The sequence below is a fragment of the Pelophylax lessonae genome, assembly GCF_965119305.1.
Source record: "Pelophylax lessonae genome assembly, chromosome: 3".
NCBI classification, from domain to species: Eukaryota; Metazoa; Chordata; class Amphibia; order Anura; family Ranidae; genus Pelophylax; species Pelophylax lessonae.
The window spans coordinates 609,338,496-609,362,495 of record NC_138770.1 but is presented as its reverse complement, the minus strand read 5'-3'; the positions used below and the strand labels follow the sequence as shown (position 1 = coordinate 609,362,495).

At 41.3% G+C, this 24,000-nt stretch overlaps 1 protein-coding gene across 2 annotated transcripts in view; it reads right to left on the bottom strand.

Annotated features, from left to right (window-relative positions):
- SUSD4 (sushi domain containing 4) overlaps nucleotides 1-24,000 on the bottom strand; it is a 263,120-nt gene that overhangs the window by 59,837 nt on the left and 179,283 nt on the right. For both annotated transcript variants that reach the window (XM_082251802.1, XM_082251803.1), the window contains exon 5: nucleotides 10,084-10,272. In XM_082251802.1, coding sequence (XP_082107928.1) covers nucleotides 10,084-10,272 — 189 coding nt within the window. The remainder of the gene's footprint in view (nucleotides 1-10,083; nucleotides 10,273-24,000) is intronic.

Here is a 24,000-nt window from a genome sequence, read left to right as displayed (position 1 = left end):
TCTAATGTAAAGGTCTCCTCACCTACCGACCTCCAATGTAAGGGTCAACTCTGACAGTGACCACCAATGTAAGGGTCACCTCTCCTACTGACCAACCTCTGCCACTGACAGCCAAGGTAAAGATCATCTCTCCTACTGACCATTAACGTAAGGAGGTCTCTCTCCCACTGGCCCCCAAATTAAAGGTCTCCTCACCTACTGACCTACAATGTAAGGGTCACCTCTCCCACTGACCACCAACGTAAGGGTCACCTCTCCCCCTGACCACCAATGTAAGGGCCACCTCTCCTACTGACCATTATTATAAGGGGGTATCTCTCCCAGTGACCACCAATGTAAGGGTCATCTCTCCCACTGACCATTAATGTAAGGAGGTATCTCTCCCACTGGCCACCAAATGTAAGAGATCATTATACTATCCACCAATTATGAGGACATTACACTATCCACAAATGCAAATAGACACTACACTAGCCACTAATGTATGGGCGCACCTCTCTCATTTACTACCAGTGTAAGAGGACAGTACACCACGTACTAATGTAAGAGGACACTCCATTAGCCATCAATGTAATGTGGCACCTCTCCCACTTAACATCAATGTAAGAGAACATGACACTATCCTCTAATACATGGTATTTCAATTAGATTCCTCCAGAAGTTGCTAAGGGTTCCATGAGCAATTTCTGCCACTTAGATATGTTCCCACTGGCACCACTGACCTTTTTAGCAATCTGTATGGAGGTAATTCTTCCCAATGTCCATAATTGTAAGAAGCATTCTTCCCACTAATGTATCATGAGTCGTAGTTAAAGTAATTTTTAGCAGGGGTTCCTTGAGACTTGATAGTTATTTCCAGGGTTCCCCTGTGTTGAAAAGGTTACGAAAAGTTGCTCTAATGCAGGCATGTCCAACCTGCGGCCCGGGGGCCACATGCGGCCCAGAACCGCAGGCAATGTGGCCCACTGACCCCTGACAATTTTATTTTTTGCTGGGGAGAAAGGAAGTCGGGTCGGGGGAATGGCCACAGCGGCTTCCAACTAACAGTAGGCAGAGGCTGCCTCGGAGGGGAGGGGGGGGGGGGGCGAGCATGTGCAGTGTTTCTGACTCCTACCACCATGACCACTTCAAATCACTGAAGTGCTCATGGTGGTTAGTGTTCCTTTATTATCTCTCAGAACAAGTAAACCTCTGTATACTGGTCCAATTTCATTTGATCGTCCTCTAGTTGTGTTAAATTAGTGCGGGGGGCACGGCGGCATTTTATTACTTATGTACCTTAACTATAGTATATATTTTATATGCGGCCCGAGAAAATTTTTCTACACTCAATGTGGCCCAGAGAAGCCAAAAGGTTGGACACCCATGCTCTAATGTAAGAAGACACCATACTAACCACCAATATAACGTGGCACCACTCCCACTGAACCATATAAGAGGACACTACACTTACAACCAAAACAGGACAGCATTCTTTTAACTCCCCACAACTCCAAGGTGGGCCTTCTCCACCAACTGCCAATGCAGGGGAGCCCTTCCCCACTGACAACCAATGTAAGGGTTACTTCTCCCCCTGACCATTAATGTAAGGAGTACCTCTCACTAACCACCAATTTAAGCGGGCATTAAACTAACCACTAGTGTGAATAGATGCTACACTAGACACCAAATTATGGGCGACCTCTCCCACTGAATACCAAAGTAATGATGGCACAACACCAAGCACTAATGTAAGAGGACACCACATTAGCTAACAATGTAAGAGGAAACTGCATTAGCCACCAATGTAAGGGGGCACTTCTCTCACTAATAGCTAATGTAAGTGGACATTACATTATCCATCAATATAAGAGGACATTAAACTAACAACCAAAGTAAGAGGACATTCTTTTAACTCACCACGAATCCAAGGTAGCCCTCCTCCACTGACTAGTGACTACCAATGTAAGGGGCTCTTATCCACTGATCACAACGGAAAGGTCCTTTGGCTTCCAATGTAAGGGACCACTACATTGACCACCAATATTAAAGAGCAATTTTCTACTGATCACCAATGTAAAGTGGGGTACACACTATAAGAAAATCCGGCGAACGATCATCTGATTTTCCTCGTTGTGTCACAGAAAATCGGAAACCGATGAAAGAAAATCCGTACGAAAATTCTCGTACGACAAAGGCTTTTTTTTTTGTGGTTTATTGTTTCTGATCATGCGCAGTCTTACTTTTCTGATTTTACTTGTACAAAAATCATATGAAAAGGTACACAGTAAACAAAATCGTTCATTTTTTCCTGTACGAGAAAAATTTGGAGTTTGACCCTTCGAGAATTTTCGTCCGAAAATTCTGAATCGTCTGTTGAAAGTTCTGTACACACTATACGAAAATCGTACGAAAATTCTTTGGACGAAAATGTTTACCCGATTTTCTTATAGTGTGTACAAGCCTTTAGGGGGCATTTTTGCCCTGACCACCAATGTAATGGAACGCTACATTTATCACAGTCTGGGTTTCTTCTCTGGTCGTTAACCACTTCCATTCGACATGGCACATAAATGCGGCCTCTCGGTGGTTGGGCTCTAACATCAAGAGGCGCATATATGCAGCCTTATGTAAAAGGTTTTCTGTGCTGAGAGCACGCTCCTAGCACAGTCACCAGCAGTGAACCGAAAGCACCCGATGCAAACCTGCGATTGGGAGCTTTCCGAACATGTGATCGCTGTGAAAGCCAACCACAGCGGTCACATGACCCAAATGCCCGACTCTACCTCCTGAGCATTTAGAAGCTCTTAAAGGGCTGGGAGGTGGTGACGGGAATGGGTTCATTTTGGTTACATTCATGCCTATAACTGAAAATATTTTTTTTGGATAGAGCAGCAGAATGTTATACAAAAATGTGCTCGGGGTATCAAATACAATGGATACACCACATTCTGTATTACTTAATTTATAATTATATCTACAACTTGCTGATCACTCTAATATACCATATGCTTTAGATACAAATATTTTTAAAGACCCAAGACCCAAACATTATTTCCAGGGCTTCTTAGTAAAATGGTTGAGAAAGGAGGATATAAACTATTATATAATATACACATTTCTATGCTTTAAACTGAAAAACAACACTTTTAAAGCTTCTGTTAAGCACTGCTTAAACTATATCTAAACTCAAGAAAAAAATGTAATATATCACTGCTACAATGTGGTGGCTGCATTAGTTTTCCTTTTTTTAAGGATTTTTCCTCTTTTTCACCTTGTGATATTGCCAGTAACACCCTCTCTGTTCTTGCGGGACAACGCTCACTCACTGTATGGTTATCTATGGAGAAGCAGTGTTTTCACCCTAGCACAGGAAATGTATTGGGACTACAAAACAGCGCCCCTTTTTCTGTCCATAGCATAAGGTGGGGGGTTGTTTTGAAAGGCCTAAAAACATTGTAACTGGTAACAGTCAGCAGAGGCACTTATCGATCAGCTACGACAAAACACTTTAAATGGTATATTTAACAAAAAAGAAGCAAAGAGAAGTTCATTGTAGGATTTACTTTAAAGCGGAGTTCCGGCCTCAAAAACAACTTTTCACCATCCACTTGCTTTAATGTACCTTAAAAAGAATTGGATAATTTAAATTTTTTTTTTTATTTACTTACCTTGTTTTTAAAGAAAATATACTTACCTTCCTTCTTCCTTCCTCTGCGGCCACAGCCCGCGCTGTCTCTTCCTGCTTGCATTGACTCCTGGGAGATGAGCGTCATCGATCCCAGGAGTCAATGCGCCTGCACCGGCCCTGCTCATCACTTCCAGTGCAGGCGCGTCATTCCCTACTAAACAACTTCTGAGCATGCCCAAAAGCTGTGCAGGGATGGCACGCCTGCACCGGAAGTGAGGAGCAGGGCCGTTGCAGGGCATTCTGGGACTCTGACGTCACCAAAGAGGACACCGAAGAGGACACTCTGGCTTCAGCTGCCCACACCTGAGATGGCAGCGCTGGACAAGACATTTTCAAGGTAAGTATTTCTTCTAAAAGGTAAGTGAAACCGGGGACAGTTCAGAGGCTATGATTGCTGAAACGCACTAGCCCTGACTGTCCCGGGGGTATTTTTATCTAAAAAATGTTTTTCAGGGTGGAACTCCGCTTTAAGTCACACTGACAGGCATGACATATTTCAGGTTAGGTCTGAACCGTCTGATATTGTCATCTGGGGAGTGTTGATCCTTTCAGCACAGGTGCTAAAATCCAAATGTCACATTTATTTGTAACAAGCTATTACCAAACCTTTCACGCTCTTCAAAAATCCATTAGTTGTACATTAAATGAAGATGACATTCATTACCAAACTCCAGGCGGAACTGAATACTTACAAAATTGCAGTTATAGAGATCTCCACATAGAAGTACTCGAAGAGAAAAGTTGTAAATGAGGACCTTCAACGGTGTAAAATGCAAACATTTATTAAAGTGCTGGCATAAAGTTTAATTTACAAAAAAAATTGGTATTAAAAAACAACAACCCAGACATCCAGTGGCACTGAATACTTTTCTATAATTTGTGATATTTTAAAATATAACCTTTTTAACAAATGTGTTTTTTTTATAAAACCAATTTGTTAAAAAAACAAAATTTGTCTGGTTTCAAAACAAAAAGCCAGTGTTCAGTGAAAGCCCAGTAATGTGTTTGTGCCCACCCCAACATTATAACATCATGATCGGTATACGTGGCGTAGATATTATATAAAGACCAGGTTATGAGGCCAGTTACTCTAAGCTGCAAATGGCCTCGTGTTAGGTATTTTTTAATTATAGGAAACGGCTAAATATGCAGATGAAAAGCATATAAAGAAGCTGTTTTACCTGCCAAAGGATTTGTATTTCTATCCATCCAGTCCTGAGATTTATACAAGCCTGTCACTGCACCACACTCTGGCGACCTGGCTTTTCTATACAGAAGTTGAGCAATACAGCTTGGTCAGCTCCCCACCCCAGTCTATGATTGGACAGTATAGGAGCAGCAGAGTGCTGATAATTCATTCCACTATCAATAGCTTAATTTCAGCAGATGTGCAAGTAGCACACCTTACTGGTCACTAGTGTAGCCAACCGCTCTAAATCTGACTGTTTCTGTATAGAGGATAAACAGAGACTGATATCAATACAGTCAGGGCCGGTTCACCCAAAACGTGGTGCGCATTTAGGGCAGGTTCATACCAAAACGTGGTGCAGGAAAAGCACGCTCAAAGCGCATTGCCTTTGTGATCTGCTGCTAGTGTCATGGTAATGTTCATGGCACCCCAAATGCAGATCACAAACGTAGCATGTTTGTTAGCACCTGATTGCATGGAACTGCAGTACCATGCGATTTGGTGCAGCACAGTTTTGAAAAGTAGTACATGCAAACGAACGGGCTGCAAAATCGCAGTACACGGAAATGGGGCCTGCGTTTCTGTGCAATTGAAGTGTGAACCAGCTCTTAATGATGTCTTAAAGTGGTTCTAAAAGCCAGGACATTTTTTACCTTATTGCATTCCCTGCTTTAGGGTAAAAAAATCACCCCCTCACCTCCCTTTACACTTACCTGAGTCCTATCTCGATCCAGCCCTGTGCCCATCTGCAGTGGCACTGGACTGTGTTCCTCTTCTCATGGGACACAGATGCAGTAGCGAGAGCCATGGGTTCCTGCTGGAGTTACACTGATACCGTTACCAGTATCAATGCTGATGCTAAGCATTTGCAGGAGTATCAGTACTCATGAAAATGCATCGATACCTGATACTTTCAAGCTTGGTTCTTTTAGGTGTCAGCGGGCTTCACCACTAACAGCTGAAATGTTAAAAAAAAAAGCTGTCAATTATCGGTTGTTAAGGAGCGGGGCTGTCGCGTCCTTAACAACCAATGACTCATTTAGCTTTCACTGTTGAGAGCTGAAGTGTTAAATAAGGTTGGCAATAAGAGATGTCTAAAAAAAAGAAGCAGCTGGGCAATGTTTATCAACAACATTGCTCAGTGCTGAAACACTAAGATAAAAAGAAACATTGTTTATTTTGATATCTTTCAGTTTCTTCATCAACAGATAAAAGTAATGAACTTTGATATGCAGACGAAGTGAATTTAAAGCAACCTGCCAAGTAAAAAAACTTTTTTTGTGTTTTTTTATTAAATGTTCCTCTGTTTAACCCTTTATTAACCCTAATTTACTCTAATCAGTCTTAATTAACTCCTTATTGTCATGATCTAGCCTGCAGATTTCTGTTGTGAAATTCTTACCTCCTTGCTGCAGATCTGTGACTCCATTTCACATGCAGTGTTTGGCTTCTCTGTTCACCTTAGGGCGTCGCCTACTCCACTGTGAGTTTATACGCTTTTCCCTTCTATTACTTCCTGGGTCACCACCTTGTTTGCTTCCCTATACTGTATATACACATGTTCAGTGCAATGCTCCTTGCCTGAGTAACTTCACAGTTCTCTGAGCTACTATTTGCTTGTCTCTTGTGTATCCTGTATGAGACTACCCATGTACCAACCCCGGCTTCATTTACCGTCTATGCTTGTTCACTGCCCGCCCTGACCTTGGCCTGTTTCCTGGATTTCCTGTTGTCCCCTGCTGCTTGTACTTGCACATGTTTTGGTCTCAGCATCCTTAGCTGGGTATACCTGGGGGCCGTGACCTGGTTCCAGCTTGCTGCAAGTCCTTTCCCACCATCAGGGGCTTTGGTAAAGAAGCAGGCTGGAGCTTAAACACCACACCCTGGGGAACTCTGAGTTGGCGATCTACAAAGTCTTCACTATTAGGGCTCTTTCACACGGGCGTTCCGTATGTCCATTTTTCATCCCATCCGTTTGCGGATGAAAAACGGACATAATGTATCTCTATGTAAATACGGATGTCATCGGATGATCATCCTCTGGCATCCATTTTTTGTCAGTTCAGTTCAGTTCAGTTCAGTTTTTTTGAACGGAAGAGAACCCTATTTTTTCTTCCTTTCAAAAAACGGAACGGAAGCAAAAATGGATGTCAGTGGTGTCATCCGCAGACATCCGTATTTACATAGACATGCATTATGTCAGTTTTTCATCCGCAAACGGTTGGGATGAAAAACGGACATACGGACCGGATGACACAAGTGTCATCCGTGTCCGTTACAAAAAAAAAAAAACAGGACCTGATCGGGCAAAAAAAAAAGGAACGCCCGTGTGAAAGAGCCCTTACAGACTACTGACACTTATTCTCTTCCATTTAACCACTTTAGCCCCAGCCCTATTTCGGACACTTTTTGTTCACAAGTTAAAACCAGTATTTTTTCCTAGAAAACTACTTAGAACCCCCAAACATTATATATATTTTTTTAGCAAAGACTCTGGAGAATAAAATGTCGGTCATTGCAAAATTTTTTGTCACGCGGTATTTGCGCAGCGGTCTTTAAAACGCCATTTTTTTGGAAAAAATTTGAAAAATCACATTTCACTGCATTTAAAAAATACTAAACAGTAAAGTTAGCCCATTTTTTTTGTATATTGTGAAAGATGATGTCACGCCGAGTAAATAGATACCAAACATGTTACGGTTTAAAATTGCGCCCCCCCGTGGGATGGCGACAAACTACGGTCAATAGAGATCTCAATCTGCGACGCTTTAAATTTATTTAACGGTTACCAGTTTAGAGTTAGAGTGTAGCTCTTTTTTTTTAATTATTGCCCACGCTCTGGCGATCGCGGCGATACCTCACATGTGTGGTTTGAACAGCGATTTCATTTGCGGCTCGACTTGCGTATACGTTTTTTTTTGTGCGCGAGCTAACGGTGACGGGGACGGCTAAATTTTTTATTTTTTTTTTTTCCTATTTATTTTTTCTTTTTTTTTAAACTTTATTACAGGTTTTTAAAAAAAAAAAAAAATCTGATCACTTTTATTGCTGTCACAAGCAATGTAAACATCCCTGGTGACAGCAATATGTCGTGACAGGTACACTTTATGGAGGGATCGAGGGTCTAAAAGACCCTAGACCCTTCCACTACACTTCCCTGTATGCAAAACGCCGAAAACGGCATTTTTGCATACAGCCGTTTTTCAAATCTGCCGCCTTTTGCAGCACAGTAACCCGGACGTGACGTCATGGACGCCGCCTCCGGGTTACTTCATCGGAGACCCGATCGATGCCGTTTCCGGCATTCATCGGGACTCCATCCAGCCGGCGGACGTGCCGGCTGGGTGCTCGGGGCTCCCGGTGGGACGGTAGCCCCGAGCAAAGCCGCGGAAGGCGGCGGGAGGGGGGGGACGTCCCCTCCCGCCCCCCCGGGTAACGATCGAGCAGCTCCCGAGCCGCATCGATCGTTACCGACGGAAAGCCGACCGTCGGCTTCAAACAACGGTACCGGGATGATGCCTCTAGCTAGAGGCATCATCCCGGTATAACCACTCAAAGTCAGCCGACGTAGAGGTTACGTGACTGGTAGTAAAGTGGTTAATTATTATTTTCCTGCTGATTTTTTTTGTTCACTTCTATTTCAACAACTATTAATAAATAAAACTTTTTTTTTGTTTGCTTTGTGTGTTATTATTTTACACATTTTACATTGAAAAAAAAAAACCTGCAAAATATAAAAAAAATAAAAATTAATTTGTAAATAACCTTTTAATGTTTTGTATCATTGCTGACATCTGAAGTGTATACAAAACAGTTGCGGGGGGTATCGGTAATTGGTATCGGCGAATATTTGAAAAAGTATTGGTAAACGGTATTGGTGCATCCCTAGTTTCTGCTACTGTCAATCAAATTGTGTGTGGAGGTAGTGGGGGTGGGACTATGGAGCGAGCCTACAGATGTACCCCCACAGCAAGGCACACTCAGATAAGGTGAAGTCAAGATTGCCAGCAGGTGACCCCAGAAGAGGAGGTTTGGAGCTGCCTTATGCAATACCATTGCACAGAGCAGGTAAGTATGACATGTTTGTTATTTTAATAAAGAAAATGACTTTACAATCACATTAACTAATATGGCATTCACTGTTGTATTTTTGTATCAGAAGTTCAGCTTTTAGGAAATGGCTGGATAAAATGTTGCATTTTAAACGGAACCAGCAAGACTGAGTTCTCATGTATAGTTTAACAAACATCCCTGTAACGGAGCTCCCATACCCAGCCTAGGTATCTCCGCTGTATAATCCTTGAAGCTGAGGAAGTACTAAAATATCCATGGCAAAATCCCCCCCCGTAACACAGTTCTGGGAGTCAACTAGAATGAACTGTTTATTGAAACAGGCACAAAGAGATATACACTGTGGGATAATCCCCCCTCCCCTCCGCAGCCAATCTACATACACATATACATCCCATAATAAGTTGATTTAAGGCAGACAAACCATAGAACAATGGAATACAGGCACTTAACAATAACAAACCCTACCCCATCTCACTATCAGCAAGGGTCTATGAGACACTCCTGCAATATTCTAGCAGTCTGAAAAGTCAAACCGTTCATCTTTATATATTTCCTGAGGAACACTGTTCAGAAATATGATTGTCCCAAGTGAAAGAGCCCCTCACTCTTTCAACACAAACCACACATAAAGAACCCAGGATAACCGGGTTACATGAAAGGCCGAGTCCAGTGTGGTTGTACAGCAAGTCGGATCAGTGCAGACCCAACTGGGGTTCCTGGTCCCTCTGTGCCCCTTGAAGCAATCCAAACCACACTCTCAGTGTCCATTCCGCTACAATCCCCAAATACCTTTAGGCTCATTGGGATGATGGGTGATGACCCCCGGGCACTTTCTGCTCTGGAAGCTTTTATTCATTATTCACAGACTTGGCTTTATGTACTTCTTTTCCATATTTACACTGACAAATGATGTCAGCTTTTCAGAAGTTTTTACATTAGTTCCCTCCCCTGAGGAAGCTTATAGCCTTAGCCAAGCTCCAGCACTAGTCTAGAAACCACTTAACCTGTCAGTCAGGTGATATTATAGATATAAACCATGGGACCCTATGGCAAAATTCTGCATAAATCATTTTGTTTTAGTTTTAGGCATACTGGAAATTTAAACAATTTATTTTTTATTTCACAAAACTGAAAGACAAGAAATGGTTACCTTCCACATCAAGGCACCTAGGAGGTTCGTCGGACCATATCAGGTTGTACATGCACTCCAGATACTCTGCCCCCTCCAGCTTGTACCCGGGAAAACACTGGTAAGACACCACTCGCCCCACAGGAAAGGAAGAGTCAAAGTCCGAGATATTGACATAACTGTGAGGAAGAACCAATGGCCTCAAACATCCTGTAAAATAAATAGGTATATCATTTACACACATAAAAAAAAGAATTATACTACAGAAACAATATCTCAGATATAATGCACTTAGAAATTCTGATTGTACGTATACAGCAGGGTCCTGTAGGGCACAAAATATGAGGAATGTGTACCCTATTATATCTTTTCCCAGTGAGAATAGTCAGCAGGAAAAAAAGAAAGGGTAAAATATCCCCAGTGGGGACACAGACAGCAGTAAAAACCTGAGTTAGAAAACTGAAGCACCACACTGTAATTTTAAATTCCAAACACAAGTTTATTCCACTGATATAACATTTATAAAGGCAACATGTTTGGGGAACTGTTGCTCTGCCCCCTTCATCAGGGCTAGGATGTGTCATTAAAGCTAAATTGTCTTATTCTAAATCATTCGGAATAAATAATTGTTTATAATTTAGAGTAGTCATTATAGTGACACTGAACTACTATGATGACAGTATGTAAAAAAAATTAAATAAAAAAAATGATTTAAATGTAAATGTATTTATTTATTTTTTCATACTGTCACCAGTCAGTATCCCTGATCACCGCCACACCAGTTATATGATGATGCTGTACTTCACTGATAACAGTACATTTAAAAAAAAAAAAAAAAATATTTTTTCATTCTCCAAAAAACTGTGACAAAAAAATTACAACTTCAAAAAACTCACCATGCCACTTAAAAAATACCTTGTACTATCTACTTTCCAAAAAGAGGTAATTTTGGTAGGTATTTGTACTGTCCTGGTATTTTAGGGCCTCAAATAATGAGATAGGCCATCAGTACTCTATAACTTTCATACAAATAATGTACACTGATTTGGGTTATTTTTACCAAAGAAACGTAGCAGGTTACAATTTGAACTAAAGATTGTTTAAAAAAATGTATAACAGAAACTAAGAAAGCTTGTTTTTTTTTTTTCAAAGTTTTTGGTATTTCTTCATTTATATTATCAAAAAATATAAAACCCAGTGTTAGTAAAATACCAATAAGTGAAAGCTCTATTTTTGTGAAAAAATAAAATAAATTTAATATGGGTACAGTGTTGCATGACCAAGCAATTGCCAGTTAAAGTAGCGCACTGCTGAATAGCAAAAAATGCCCTGGTCATGAAGGGGTTCAAACCTTCCAGCAGTCAAGTGGATAAAGCGTTTGAGCTAGTGGGTTACAAACAATAATTTGTTTTTAATTGTTAACTACTAATAAAATTGGTACAGTCCCCAAAACATGATGGCTTGATAAACATTTCAGTGGAATAATCTTGTGCTAGGACTTGAAAATTACAGTGTGGAGCTTCAACTTCCTAACTCAGTCATTCCGACCACAACAGCAACTATATTCTCCTGTGCAGAGGCGGGCTGGCCTGGGGGGCAAGGTGGCAATTTCCCCCCGGGCCGGTCTAATCCCCCTCAGAAAAGGCCGCTCAGTTTGGGGTCAGTCCCGCCGTCCATCGGTATGGTATGTCGCTAGTCAGTGAGTCACAGTCACAGACACGCTGTCACTTCCTGCCATGGCCCTGCCCTGGAGACCTGGTTGCTAGATCACCGGCCGCTTAGCGTCTAGCAACCAGTGACGTAGCGGTCTCCAGAGCAGAGAGGAGAGGAGACCCATCATGCAAAGCCGTCGGCCGTCCTCCGCGCCGATCACTGGCCCCAGCCGCCCGGCCCCTCCCACCTTCGGCTCCTCCCTCCATCCCATCAACGTGGGGCCGATGCAGAAGAGGTGGCTGGCCTGGCCTAGGAAAATGCAAGTCTGCAACGGGCAACAGCGGGTCAGGGGCAATCCAGATTGATTCTAGTGAAGTTACCTGCTGCGGTGCGGTGGACAGTGTCTGTGAGGTGGTCGGGACTCGGAGAAGAGCAGCGGCAGCCAGTGAGTGACAAAAAAAAAAGTGACATGTGGACATTTTTAATTCCCTGTACTTTCCCCCTGGCACTGTCACTCGGAGAAGAGCAGCCAGTGAGTGACCAAAAAAAAAAGTGACATGATGTGGACATTTTTTCCCTGTACTTTCCCCCTGGCACTGTATACAGCCTGTATATTGATGTATAGCTGTTCCTGGCACTATATACCTGTCTCATACCTGTATTATACAGGTATGAGACAAGTATTTAGAGCCAGGAGCAGCTATACATCAATATACATGCTGTATACAGTCCAGTTAAAGAGGTTGTAAACCCTTTTTTTTTTTTTTTCTTTTTGACCCTGCAAGAGAGACATAATGAGCTAGTATGCATCGCATACTAGCTCATTATGAAATACTTACCTTAGAATGAGCCCCCGCCGTGCCGCCCGCTTAGCTGGATGACGGGCGACATGTCCAGTCGCCTGTCTTCCAGGATCGCGGCATCCGGCCATCTGATTGGCCGGAGCCGTGGTGACGTCACCGGACTCTGAAGAAATGGCACCAGCGGCCGGTCCTTCAGAGCGCATGCGCCAGTAACGTCACTGGCTGCATGTAAGGTAAATATCTCCTAAACGGTGCATTTTTAGGAGATATTTACACTACCTATAGGTAAGCCTTAATAAAGGCTTACCTATAGGTAAAAGTGTCAGAGGAGGGTTTACTTCCTCTTTAAAGAGATAATTACCTGACATGCAGCCAGTGACGTCACTGGCGCATGCGCTCTGAAGGAACGGCCGCTGGTGCCATCTTTTCAGAGTCCGGTGCCGTTCCTTCAGAGTCCGGTGCTGTGACTGTCGGCTCCCGCGGCTCTGGCCAATCAGATGGCCGGATGCCGCAATCCCGGAAGACGGGTGACTGGACATGTCGCCCGTCATACAGGTAACCGGGGGTTCGTTCTAAGGTAAGTATTTCATAATGAGGTAGTATGCGATACATACTAGCTCATTATGGGTTTCTCTTTCAGGTTGCAGCAAAAAAAAAAAAAAATAGTTTCATGGGTTTACAACCTCTTTAAAGGTATTGGGTCCCTGAGGTCCCCTAGGGCTCTCCCTTGTGTCATGGGAGCGTAAGCTGGCCGCAAAGGAGAAGGTCACATGTGTAGATCTCAGCCAAAGTTCATGCTGGGACTTGCAGTCCTTTTCTTTTTTATGGATGTAAAAGTGAAGGACTACAGGTCCCAGCATAAGCCCCTCAGAGCTCAGCATGTGTCACCCACCCCCGATCCCCCAACTAGTGCAGGACTACAGGACCCATTCATCCAGCTTAACCACTTCCAGACCGCCCACCGCATATATAGTGTGGCAGGGCGGCCTGGCTGTGCAAAATCACATACCGATGCGTGATTTTGTGCACGGGTTCTAGGGGACGCGACACAGCGGGAGTCAATCAGCAGGTCACCTGCGATCATGCAGGAGAATGACAGAACGGCGGTCTGCCTTTGTAAACAAGGCAGACGGCTGTTCTGTCACAGGAAGATGGAGATCTGTGTTTCAGCTGAGCTGAAACACAGATCTTTTTATTTTTTCTAGTACATCCATCCCCCACACAGAAAGAAAGCATTCCCTAGGAGCAAACTTAACCCCTTGATCACCCCTAGTGTTAACCCCTTTCCTGCCATTGTCATTTATACAGTAGCAGTGCATTTTTTAGCACTGATCACTGTATTAGTGTCACTGGTCCCCAAAAAGTGTCACTTTGTGTCAGATTTGTCCGTCGCAATGTCGCAGTCCCACTAAAAAGCTGGGCATGGATGGTGAGTTGATTCGGTAGTTCAACGGGCCACTTGACCTGACTTGCCCCCCAGGCTTAAGGCTGCCAGCCCTCCCCTGCTCCTGTGCATTGGTGTGATGGTACAAATCAGAAGAGGACTTAGTGGTTGCAAGTGGATATAACTGCACAGCTTTACTGCCCTCTAGGACTGGGGTTGTCCTCAGAACACTGAGGAAAATAGATAAAAACAGAGGGCGCACTGGCCTAGTGCATTACCCAACATGGATGTTGGTTAATGCACTAGGCCAGTGCGCTCTCTGTTTTTATCTATATTACCACAACCCAAGGGTACCACAGAAGTGTATGGTGCAGAAGCTGCCAACCCAAAAATTTTGATTCTCTATGATTATTCTGTCACTCTACCACTGGATGACAGCAAAATAAAGTTAGTGTATAATGAATCCCGATAGTTTCAGTATTTTGATCCAAGCAATAAAAACCTGATAGCAGTTCATGTCACCACTCTATCCAAAAAAGGTTTAGCCTAGGCCAGTGACGGTGAACCTTGGCATCCCAGATGTTTGGGAACTACATTTCTCAATGGTGCTCAACTACACTGCAGAGTGCATGAGCATCATGGGAAAAGTAGTTCCAAAACATCTGGGGTGCCAAGGTTCACCGACACTGGCCTAGAGGTACATTTGAATTTTTAGAAGCTATGGGGGTTCATTCACACTAGCCCTGTTGGGCTGAGTTGGGCAGCATTTCCCAAGGCAGTCCAATCGCACAGACAAGTCTTTTGTCCTCTACCTAAGGAACTACAACTCCCCTGTAAGATATACACAGTAACAATTACAAACCTTAATAAAGTTGCGCTAAATTATGATAAGAAAATAGGGTAAAGAATGTGGAAGTGTGAAAATACAAATGTAAAAATAAAAATACATTTAAAAATACAAAGTTCAAATTATGATGAAATAAAGTCCTTCAAATGATAAGCACACCATCCATCACGAGAAAAGTGCGTGATCTTTAAATGACACCTCCACCTTAAAGAGTGCCTGCTTACCAACTTGCAGGGACCTCTTGTTACCTTAGGTCAATATCACTTGCGGCTCAGAACCCAGCCAGGGCCTCTATTAATCCAGGGGAGCTTAAGGTTAAAATAAAGAAGTCTGCCCTCAAGACTTGATCATAGAAGATCCCCAAAAAAAAGATATAAACTCACCATAGCATAAACTCCTTCAATTTATTATTATTACTCAACAATACGTCGCCCAACAGTCCGCCCCCCCCCCCCCCGCTCCATGCCACAGGTATGGAAACCCTTATTTTTGTGGGTTTTCTGAGATTTTTGATGGGGAATGTTGTAATGTTATATCTCTGTATATATTGATGTTTCACTGAACTTATTACATTCTTATCTGTTTACTAGTCCAAATAATTCCTGCGTTTCCTTGAAGAAGCACCTTAAAAGTCCCACAGTTGGTGCTCTGATAATTTGCAATTGGTCTCATCCACGAAAACCCTTGTTTTTTTTATGATAAAAAAGACTGCACTTACAACAAAGCACTTTAAAATTTGCGTTAATGGTATATAAGCCGGCCCGCTCTGTGTAGCAGCCCATCCTTCCGGGATATACAAAGCGCGATGACGTCAGCATGTCGCTCGACTCTATGCGTTTTGTCACACACTGACGTCGTCCTGGGGCACTCAGCTTTTTGTCCCATTCCTTCAGTTCACGCTAAGATTTTTGATGGGGAATGTTGCAATGTTATATCTTTGTATATATTGATGTTTCACTGTACTTATTACATTCTTATCTGTTTACTAATCCAAATAATTCCTGTGTTTCCTTGAAGAAGCACCTTAAAAGTCCCACAGTTGGTGCTCTGATAATTTGCAATTGGTCTCCTCCACGAAAACCCTTGTTTTTTATGATAAAAAAGACTGCACTTACAACAAAGCACTTTAAAATTCACATTAATGGTTTATAAGCCAGCCGGCTCTGTGTAGCAGCCCGTCCTTCCGGGATATACAAAGCGCGGTGAGGTCAGCGCGTCGCTCCACCCGATGCGTTTTGTCACGCACTGATGTCGTCCTCGGGCACCAGGCAGTCTTTTGTCCTATTCCTTCAGTTCACGCCAAACACGTTGCCTTGATGTGTAGTGAAAAAATAAAACCCCAATTTCAAAAAAAGTTGGGGCGCAATGTAAAAGCTACATAAAAACAGAATGCAATGATTTGCAAATCTCAAACTCATATTTTAGCCACAAAAGAAAATAGAAAACATATCAAATGTTTAAATTGAAAAAATGTATAATTTTAAGAAAAAAAAATAAAGTAATTTTGAAATTGATGGTAGAAACATGTATCAACATGTTGGGACAGGGCAACAAAAAGCTGGCAAAGAAATTACTACTAACAAGGAAGAGCTGGAAGAACATTTTGCAACTAATTATAGTCAGTTAGGGTCAGAGTGTCTAGGAAGTAAAGGTGGGCAGAGGTTCAACAATATGTGAAAAGCTGTATCTAAAAATTGTCGAACAATTTCGGAATAATTTTCCTCAATATAAAATTACAAAGACTTTAAATATACATAAAATAAGGTTCAGAGAATCTGGGAAAATCTTTGTGCGTGAGGAACAAGGCCAAAACGCAATATTGGATGCCCATGATCTTCTGAGTCCTGCAATAAAAACAGGCATAATTCTGTGATGGTCTGTGAACACAGTTTGCTGTGCCATACAAAAATGCAAGTCAACCCCTTTACGCCAACCGTACAAAAATATGAGGCCTGAGCTTGAAGGGGTTGTACCTGGGTGATGCCTGCAGCTGCAGACATCACCCCGGTACCATTTTTTAGAGCCCGCTGTTGGCTTTCTTGGGATAACAACCGATGCGGCTAAAAAGCCCCTTGGCTTTTATCCCAAGCAGCGGGAGGGGCCGCCCCCCTGCTGCCACACTCCGCAGCTCGCCAAGGCTCTACCGTCCCACTGGGAGGCACGAGCGACCAGCCGGCATGTCCGTCGGATGGTCAGGTACCCTAACAAAGCCGGGATCGGCTTCGATCAGGTCTCGGATCCAGTAACCCGGAAGCCATGTCGTAACATCACTTCCGGTTTACAGAAGACTTAACGCCAAATTTAGAAAAATTACAGTATTCAAAACAGCTAAACTTGGCATTTTGAATGCTTTTAAGGGCAAAGGAGGGATTTGGGTCTTTTAGATCCCTCCAAAAAGAGCACCTGTCACTGCCTATAAGGGTCCTTTCACATGGGCAGTGCGCACGATGGAGCCTGTTTTGCTCAGCGAGGATCGATCAGCTGATCCCCGCTGAGCAGGCGGATGACAGCTCCGTCTCCGCTAACTTTACTGTTTTTTTTTGTTTTTTTTATTCACGAAAGTGTATTTTTTCCACAAAAAAAATGCGTTTAAAAGACCACTGCGCAAATACTGTGTGACATAAAATATTGCAATGATTGCCAATTTATTCTCTAGTGTCTCTGCTAAAAAAATATATATAATGTTTGGGGGCTCTAAATAATTTTCTAGGAAGGAGAAAATATAGATTTTAACTTGTAGGCAACAAAAAGCTTAGGCATGAAGGGGTTCATGGGGTTTAGGCAAAGAAGAAGAAGTATCTGAACACAATGCAGAAACACCGCCATCTTCTGTGGACCAATGTTCATTTAAAATGGTCTGTTGCAAAGTGGAAAACTGTTCTTTGATCAGATGAATCAAAATTTGACATTCTTTTTGGCAAACTATAGACCGCAAAAATACCTTCGCCACGAAAAAAAAAAAAAGAAAACACCTGTGCTTTAGATAAAGAATGTATACTAGTAACTGAGCAGCTACCTCTAATTATCCAATCAGGACAAGGCAATAAAGATAGAAGCGCTGTCTCATCTTTCTATCTTTATTCTTTTTGGAAACCATGGGCGTTACGTCCTCTGGACTAAAGGGAGAAGGGACCTTCTGGCTTGTTATCAGTGCCCAGTTTAAAAGCCTGCATCGCTAATGGTACGCGGGGGCATTAATGTGTACGGTATGGGTAGCTTGCACCATCAATGCTGAAAGATAGATCCAGGTTTTAGAGCAGCATCCAGAGCCTTCATCCAGTTGACAACTTTTTCAGGGAAGGACTTGCATTTATCAGCTGAACCACATACTGCATCTATGACAGAATGGTTTGTATTAGAAGAGTCCAGGTGCTTAACTGAAACTTGAAAATATTTGGCGCATCTTGAAATGAAAAATATGACAAAGAAGACCAAGGACTATTGAGTATTTAGAATCCTTAATCAGGCCAGAATGGGACAACATTCTGCTCCCAAAAATCCAGCAACCGGTCTCCTTAGTTCCCAGAGGTTTATAGAGTGCTAAAAGAAGAGGGGATGCTACACTCTTGTAAAAGTGGCCCAGTCCCAACTTTTCTGAGACATGTTCCTGCCATCAATTTCAAAATTACCTTATTTTTTCCTAAAATGGTACATTTTCTCTGTAAAAATGTAATATATTTTCTCTATTTCCTATTGTGAATCAAATATGGGTTTAAGAGATTTGCAAATGATTGCATTCTGTTTTTTATGTATTCCAACTTTTTTGGAATTGGGGTTGTATTTGAGCAATCAAACTTTTAATTACATTTTTTTGACAAAATTGCAAAGTAATTAAGGACATAGAAATGTGGTTTCAATCACTTGCCAAATGATGGGATCAAGACTATACCGACAGAACCTGGAAATGGAAATATCTGATTGCTTTAGATATAATTGCCTTCGTTTTTTCCAAACTTTTTTAATTTGAACTTCCAATAAACTATATTGAATTTGTCAATCTATTGCCCTGTTTCAACTTCACAACTAGCTGAAATCTGGTGGCCGTTCAGACTCATGGACTGTAGATTGCTTAAAAGGTAATTCCACTTTCGTGTGGAAAAAATCAGCATATAAAGAAAAAATAATATAGCGTATACAATTGTGACACAAATCGTATTGTAATTGAATGTTATTAAAAATGACCTTTCCGATCCCAAAGAGATTTGATCTTTTGGGATACCTTGAAAGCATATCTACGGGGGGCACTTAGATCAACAGTATCATATATTAAAAGAGCCACCAGGCAGGAAACGGAAGATCTAGAAGAGCAATGTAGAGATACAGAAGCTGCGTTTTTTAAAACACCAACTGAAATAAATAGGGGAAAAATGGGAAATGACAGTAAGAAAATATACTACACATATAGCAGCAATAGCTAAATACAAACAATTTCAATATCAACAGAAGTACTTTGAACAAGGGAATACTTCAAGTCGTCTTTTAGCACATATGGCTAAGCAACAAAGTACAAGTTTAGTTATAACTAATATACAGCGCCCTGACGGGGAATGCGTAAGGGATGTGGCTGGTATTATGTCATGCTTTCACACGTTTTATACTGATATGTATGCCACGTCTCTTACGTATAATGCAGATGAAATTTCAACTTATCTGAGTGAAATACACTTTCCAGCCTTAACGACCGAGCAGGATAAATCATTAGAGGAAAATCCAAGCGAGGAAGAAGTAAGAAGAGCAATAACAAGTCTAGCAATAGGAAAGGCTTCAGGACCAGACGGACTTCCGTTAGAAGTATATAGTAAATACGTGGATATTCTTGCCCCAGTGCTAGTTCAAGTATTTGATGCAGCTTTCAGGGTAAAAAGACTTCCTGAATCCATGTATTTAGCTACAGTAGTACTAAATCCAAAACCAGATAAAAATTTAACAGATTGTGCTTCATACCGACCCATATCATTATTAAATACAGACTACAAAATTCTAGCAAACATTTTGGCCCATAGATTAAACAATGTAATACTTAATATTATACATCCAGATCAAACTGGATTTATGCCAGGAAAATCCACATCTATAAATCTTCGAAGAACACAACTTATAGCTCAGCTTAGAGATCAACTACCAGACTCAAGTGTCTTGGTCTCTCTTGATACAGCAAAGGCTTTTGATTCTATTGAATGGCCCTTTTTGCAGGCAGTGTTTAGGGCATTTGGATTTGGGGAGAAATTTTGTACTTGGGTGGAAATAATGTATCTAAATCCAACTTCTCAGCTGTTGGCAAATGGCTTTTTAACCAAGGCCATACAATTATATAGAGGCACCCGGCAGGGATGCCCTCTATCACCACTCTTATTTTCAGTAGCTATTGAATCTTTGGCACTTCGACTTCGGCAAACCCCTTCTGTACGGGGCATTACATTGGCAGAAAGGATAGATATAGTGGGATTATATGCTGATGATCTTGTTTTATATTTAAATGATGCACATGGATCATTGGAAGCAGCTATGCATATAATAGAACTATTTGGTTCTTATTCAGGCCTTAAAATTAATTGGCAAAAATCCTCCCTTATGCCATTGCAACCATAACTACTCACACTAAGCAAGGATTCAAGTTTATTAAAGGTAGTATCCTCTTTCAAATACCTGGGAATAAATATTACAAGATTACCACAAGCAGCTTTACAGGCTAACCTTAATCCACTCATGACAACAATTAAAACTAAATTAGCTACTTGGGCTAAATTACCACTTTCAGTTGCAGGGAGAATAAATTTAATCAAGATGGTCCTATTACCGAAATGTTTATACATTTTTTCACATATGTCGTTTATAGTCCCTAAAACTATTTTAAAAAAAATATATGCCCTATTTACCCCATTTATTTGGGGAAAGGGTAGAAATAGAATAAGGTTAACCACACTTCAGAGAGCTAAAACAGAAGCAGGTAGGGCACTTCCTAATATATACAGATACTATCTCGCTGGACAACTTAAACATCTCACAGGATGGATAGTACCAGAAACACTACAGATGGTAGAATCACACCTGGCTCATGTTTTACAAATCGATAATTTACTTATTGCCCTAGAAGCACCTTTGAATAAATTAAAATATAAGCAAATACCAATGTTAACATTAGCTCGTACAATATGGAGAGAGGCAAAACGTACAGAGGGAAACACACAAATAAACATGGATCTCCCACTATGGTGAAACCCAATGTTTAATCAACTGAAACAATTGGTAGAGTATCAGTTCTGGGAACAAAAAGGGATATCCGTCCTTGCAGACGTATATGACATAACACATGTGTACTCTTTTTCAGATATACAAATGAAATATGATATACCACATACCTCATTATATAGATACCTACAGTTGCGACATGCGTTACAAGCGCAATTTGGAGTTTTGGGACCTGGGATCTCTAGATATCCAATGATTGGTATCCTTAGGTCCCAGGGCCCTAAAGGATTAATCTCTAAAATATATGCACATTTAGCCAGGGTTAATTCAGGAATGAATCCCTTGGCAATAAGAACAAAATGGCAGGAAATAATTCCCAATTTAACTGACGAAGATTGGAAAGAAGCCTGTTCATCCCATTTATATGTATCGCCAGCAGCAAACAATAGGTTAATACAATTATATATGCTACATCAATCATATCTCTCTCCAAGTAGACTTTATGCAATGCAAAGCATTGCATCTCCTAAATGTTTGAGATGCAGTGCTAAGCGGGCAGACTTTATACATATCATGTGGTTTTGTCCAGTGATATCAAGATTCTGGCAGGAAATAATTCAAATATTATCCTCTGTCCTGAATATGCCTGTACCTTTGACCCCAGAAACCTGTTTGCTGGGTATATTAGATGAAATAACATGGTCTAGATATCACAAGATAATGCTTAGAGAAACGCTGTTTATGGCAAGGAAAACAATCACAGTTAAGTGGATTCAAGTGAAGCCCCCTGCTGTTAAGAACTGGATAAGAGCTGTAAATCAGATTTTACCATTTGAAAAAGTATTGTATATGCATAGAGGATGCTCAACGAAATATAATAAAATTTGGGATAATTGGTGTCAATCAACATTAACCAATGGTTGAATATAAGGAGATAACCAAGAGGATATAGAGGGATGCACATAGTATGATGAGGAAATAAATCTATGATTGCGATGGAGCAAGGGCTTGGGGCACAACCAGGACAACGGCGATCAATTAAGCTAAATGGATATACCTTGGCATAAAGAGATTATGAATACGAAGTAAACAGATAATTATTTGGATATTGTATAATTTTTTTATTTTATATTGTTTTGTCCCTTTGTTGAAAGGACGTTTGGAATGTTCATTTTTATGCACATATTGACATAAAAAGAATTAAAAAAAAAAAATGACCTTTCCTTTTCAATCTGCAGCTGTTGTAATTTTCTGAAAATGCAATGCAATATGGCTACCTGGAGCTGTTCTGTACACAGAATGTATACTGACCACATCCCAGAAACATAATTTCCTCCTTGTGTGATTGGCTCACCAATTTTCCCAGAAGTCTGCTTAGGATACAAGTCAGATTTCTGGCATCCCCTGCAACAAAAATGTCATTTTTGGTGAGATACTCCCAATAGGAACACGTCTAAAGGGATGCAGACCCAGCAGATTTTCTCATTAGAACCCTGCAGCTGCCACAGCTGATAGATAATTATGAAACCATTCCCATTTGACCCACTCAGCACAGAGAAACAAATAATGATTTCTTCAGAATAACAAAAGGTGGGAATCTGCAACAGTCTGTTAAAATCCTTGTGATGTACATAGATCACTCAGAGGGGAATGTTTTTTTCTCAACAAAAGTAGAGTCCTGCTTTAAGTGATTGTAAAGGAATACATTTTATTTTTTTTAAATAACAAACATGTTATACTTACCTGCTCTGTGCAATGATTTTGCACAGAGTAGCCTCCATCCTCCTTTTCTCAGGTCCCTGCCGGCGCTCCTGGCTCCACTCCCTGGCCAAGTGCTCACAATAGCAAGCCGTAGCAGACGTGTTCTCAAGCCAATGGCTCTCGCTGCTGTCTCTAAACCGATGAGGAGGGAAAGAGCGAAGAGAGCCTCTGCTCTTGTGGCCATCGCTGGATCAAAATCTGGCTCAGGTAAGTATTGGGTTGGGGGGGGGACTGGGGACTTACTGTAATAGAGAGAATAAATGATGGTAAAAAACCTTCAGCCTTTACAACCACTTTAGTTACTGGCAATAACTTTAGATTGGATTTGCGTCCCAGTGAATCAAAAGTGGGTAAAATTGACCGAAAATTGCCTTGGCCATATTACAACTAGGTAATCAGTTAAAATAAACTTTTATTTTCCCTGGTAAATTTCCCTAGTTTCCATTTTGCAGTCTTGAAAAGCACTTAAAAAGCTTTTGAAAATGCTAGGGGTATTTTATGAAAACAGAAAAACAGGAGAATTGCCTGATGTAAGCTGTTAGGCCATTCTTGTCATTCTCCCAGCTGCACCACAAAAATAGCTTGTTGAAAGATGATTGGCTGCCGTGAGCAGTGCTGTTTGCTCTTTGATTAAACTAAGAGCTCTGGTTTTACATGCAAATTATTATTTTTTTCCTTTTCCCACAAGCTTTTCTTAGCTAATATCGATCAAGAGTAACTCAAATAAGAGGTTAGTAGGGATGTAATAGATTCTTGGCACCGTTATTCCAGATCAATAGCACTAGTGCAATTTATCTTCCTTTGTATACACCTGTGTAAACCTTGCTTACAATACCCGATAAGAAATTGGATTCTTGATGCGGGGATTTATTATGGTACAGAAAATAAATCAAAGAAAAGGCCAAGCTTTTCATACCACGAACATTAATAGCACATTAAAGTTCTAGCCTGTGTATGTAAGTAATCCAGGGCTCGACTTTAATAACTGTGATGTGATTTAAAATGTACATTGGCATTCATCGCTGAACACAGGCTTTTCAGTCCTTTGCAGTTTTCCTTATTTTAAAACTTCATTCTGTTTCTCATTTTCTGTTTTATTTTTTTTTATTTGTTACATTGCTTGGCTAATCAATGGAAAGCAAGCATCCATTTTTATTCTGTTTTAGGTTCTTCTAATTTCTTTCTTAAATGAACATGTTTGGTTATAAATGCTAAGTGCCCATTCACACAGGGGCGACACGACTTGCCGGGGCGACCTGTGACCTCGGCGCGACATGCACGGACTTCATATCATTGAAGTC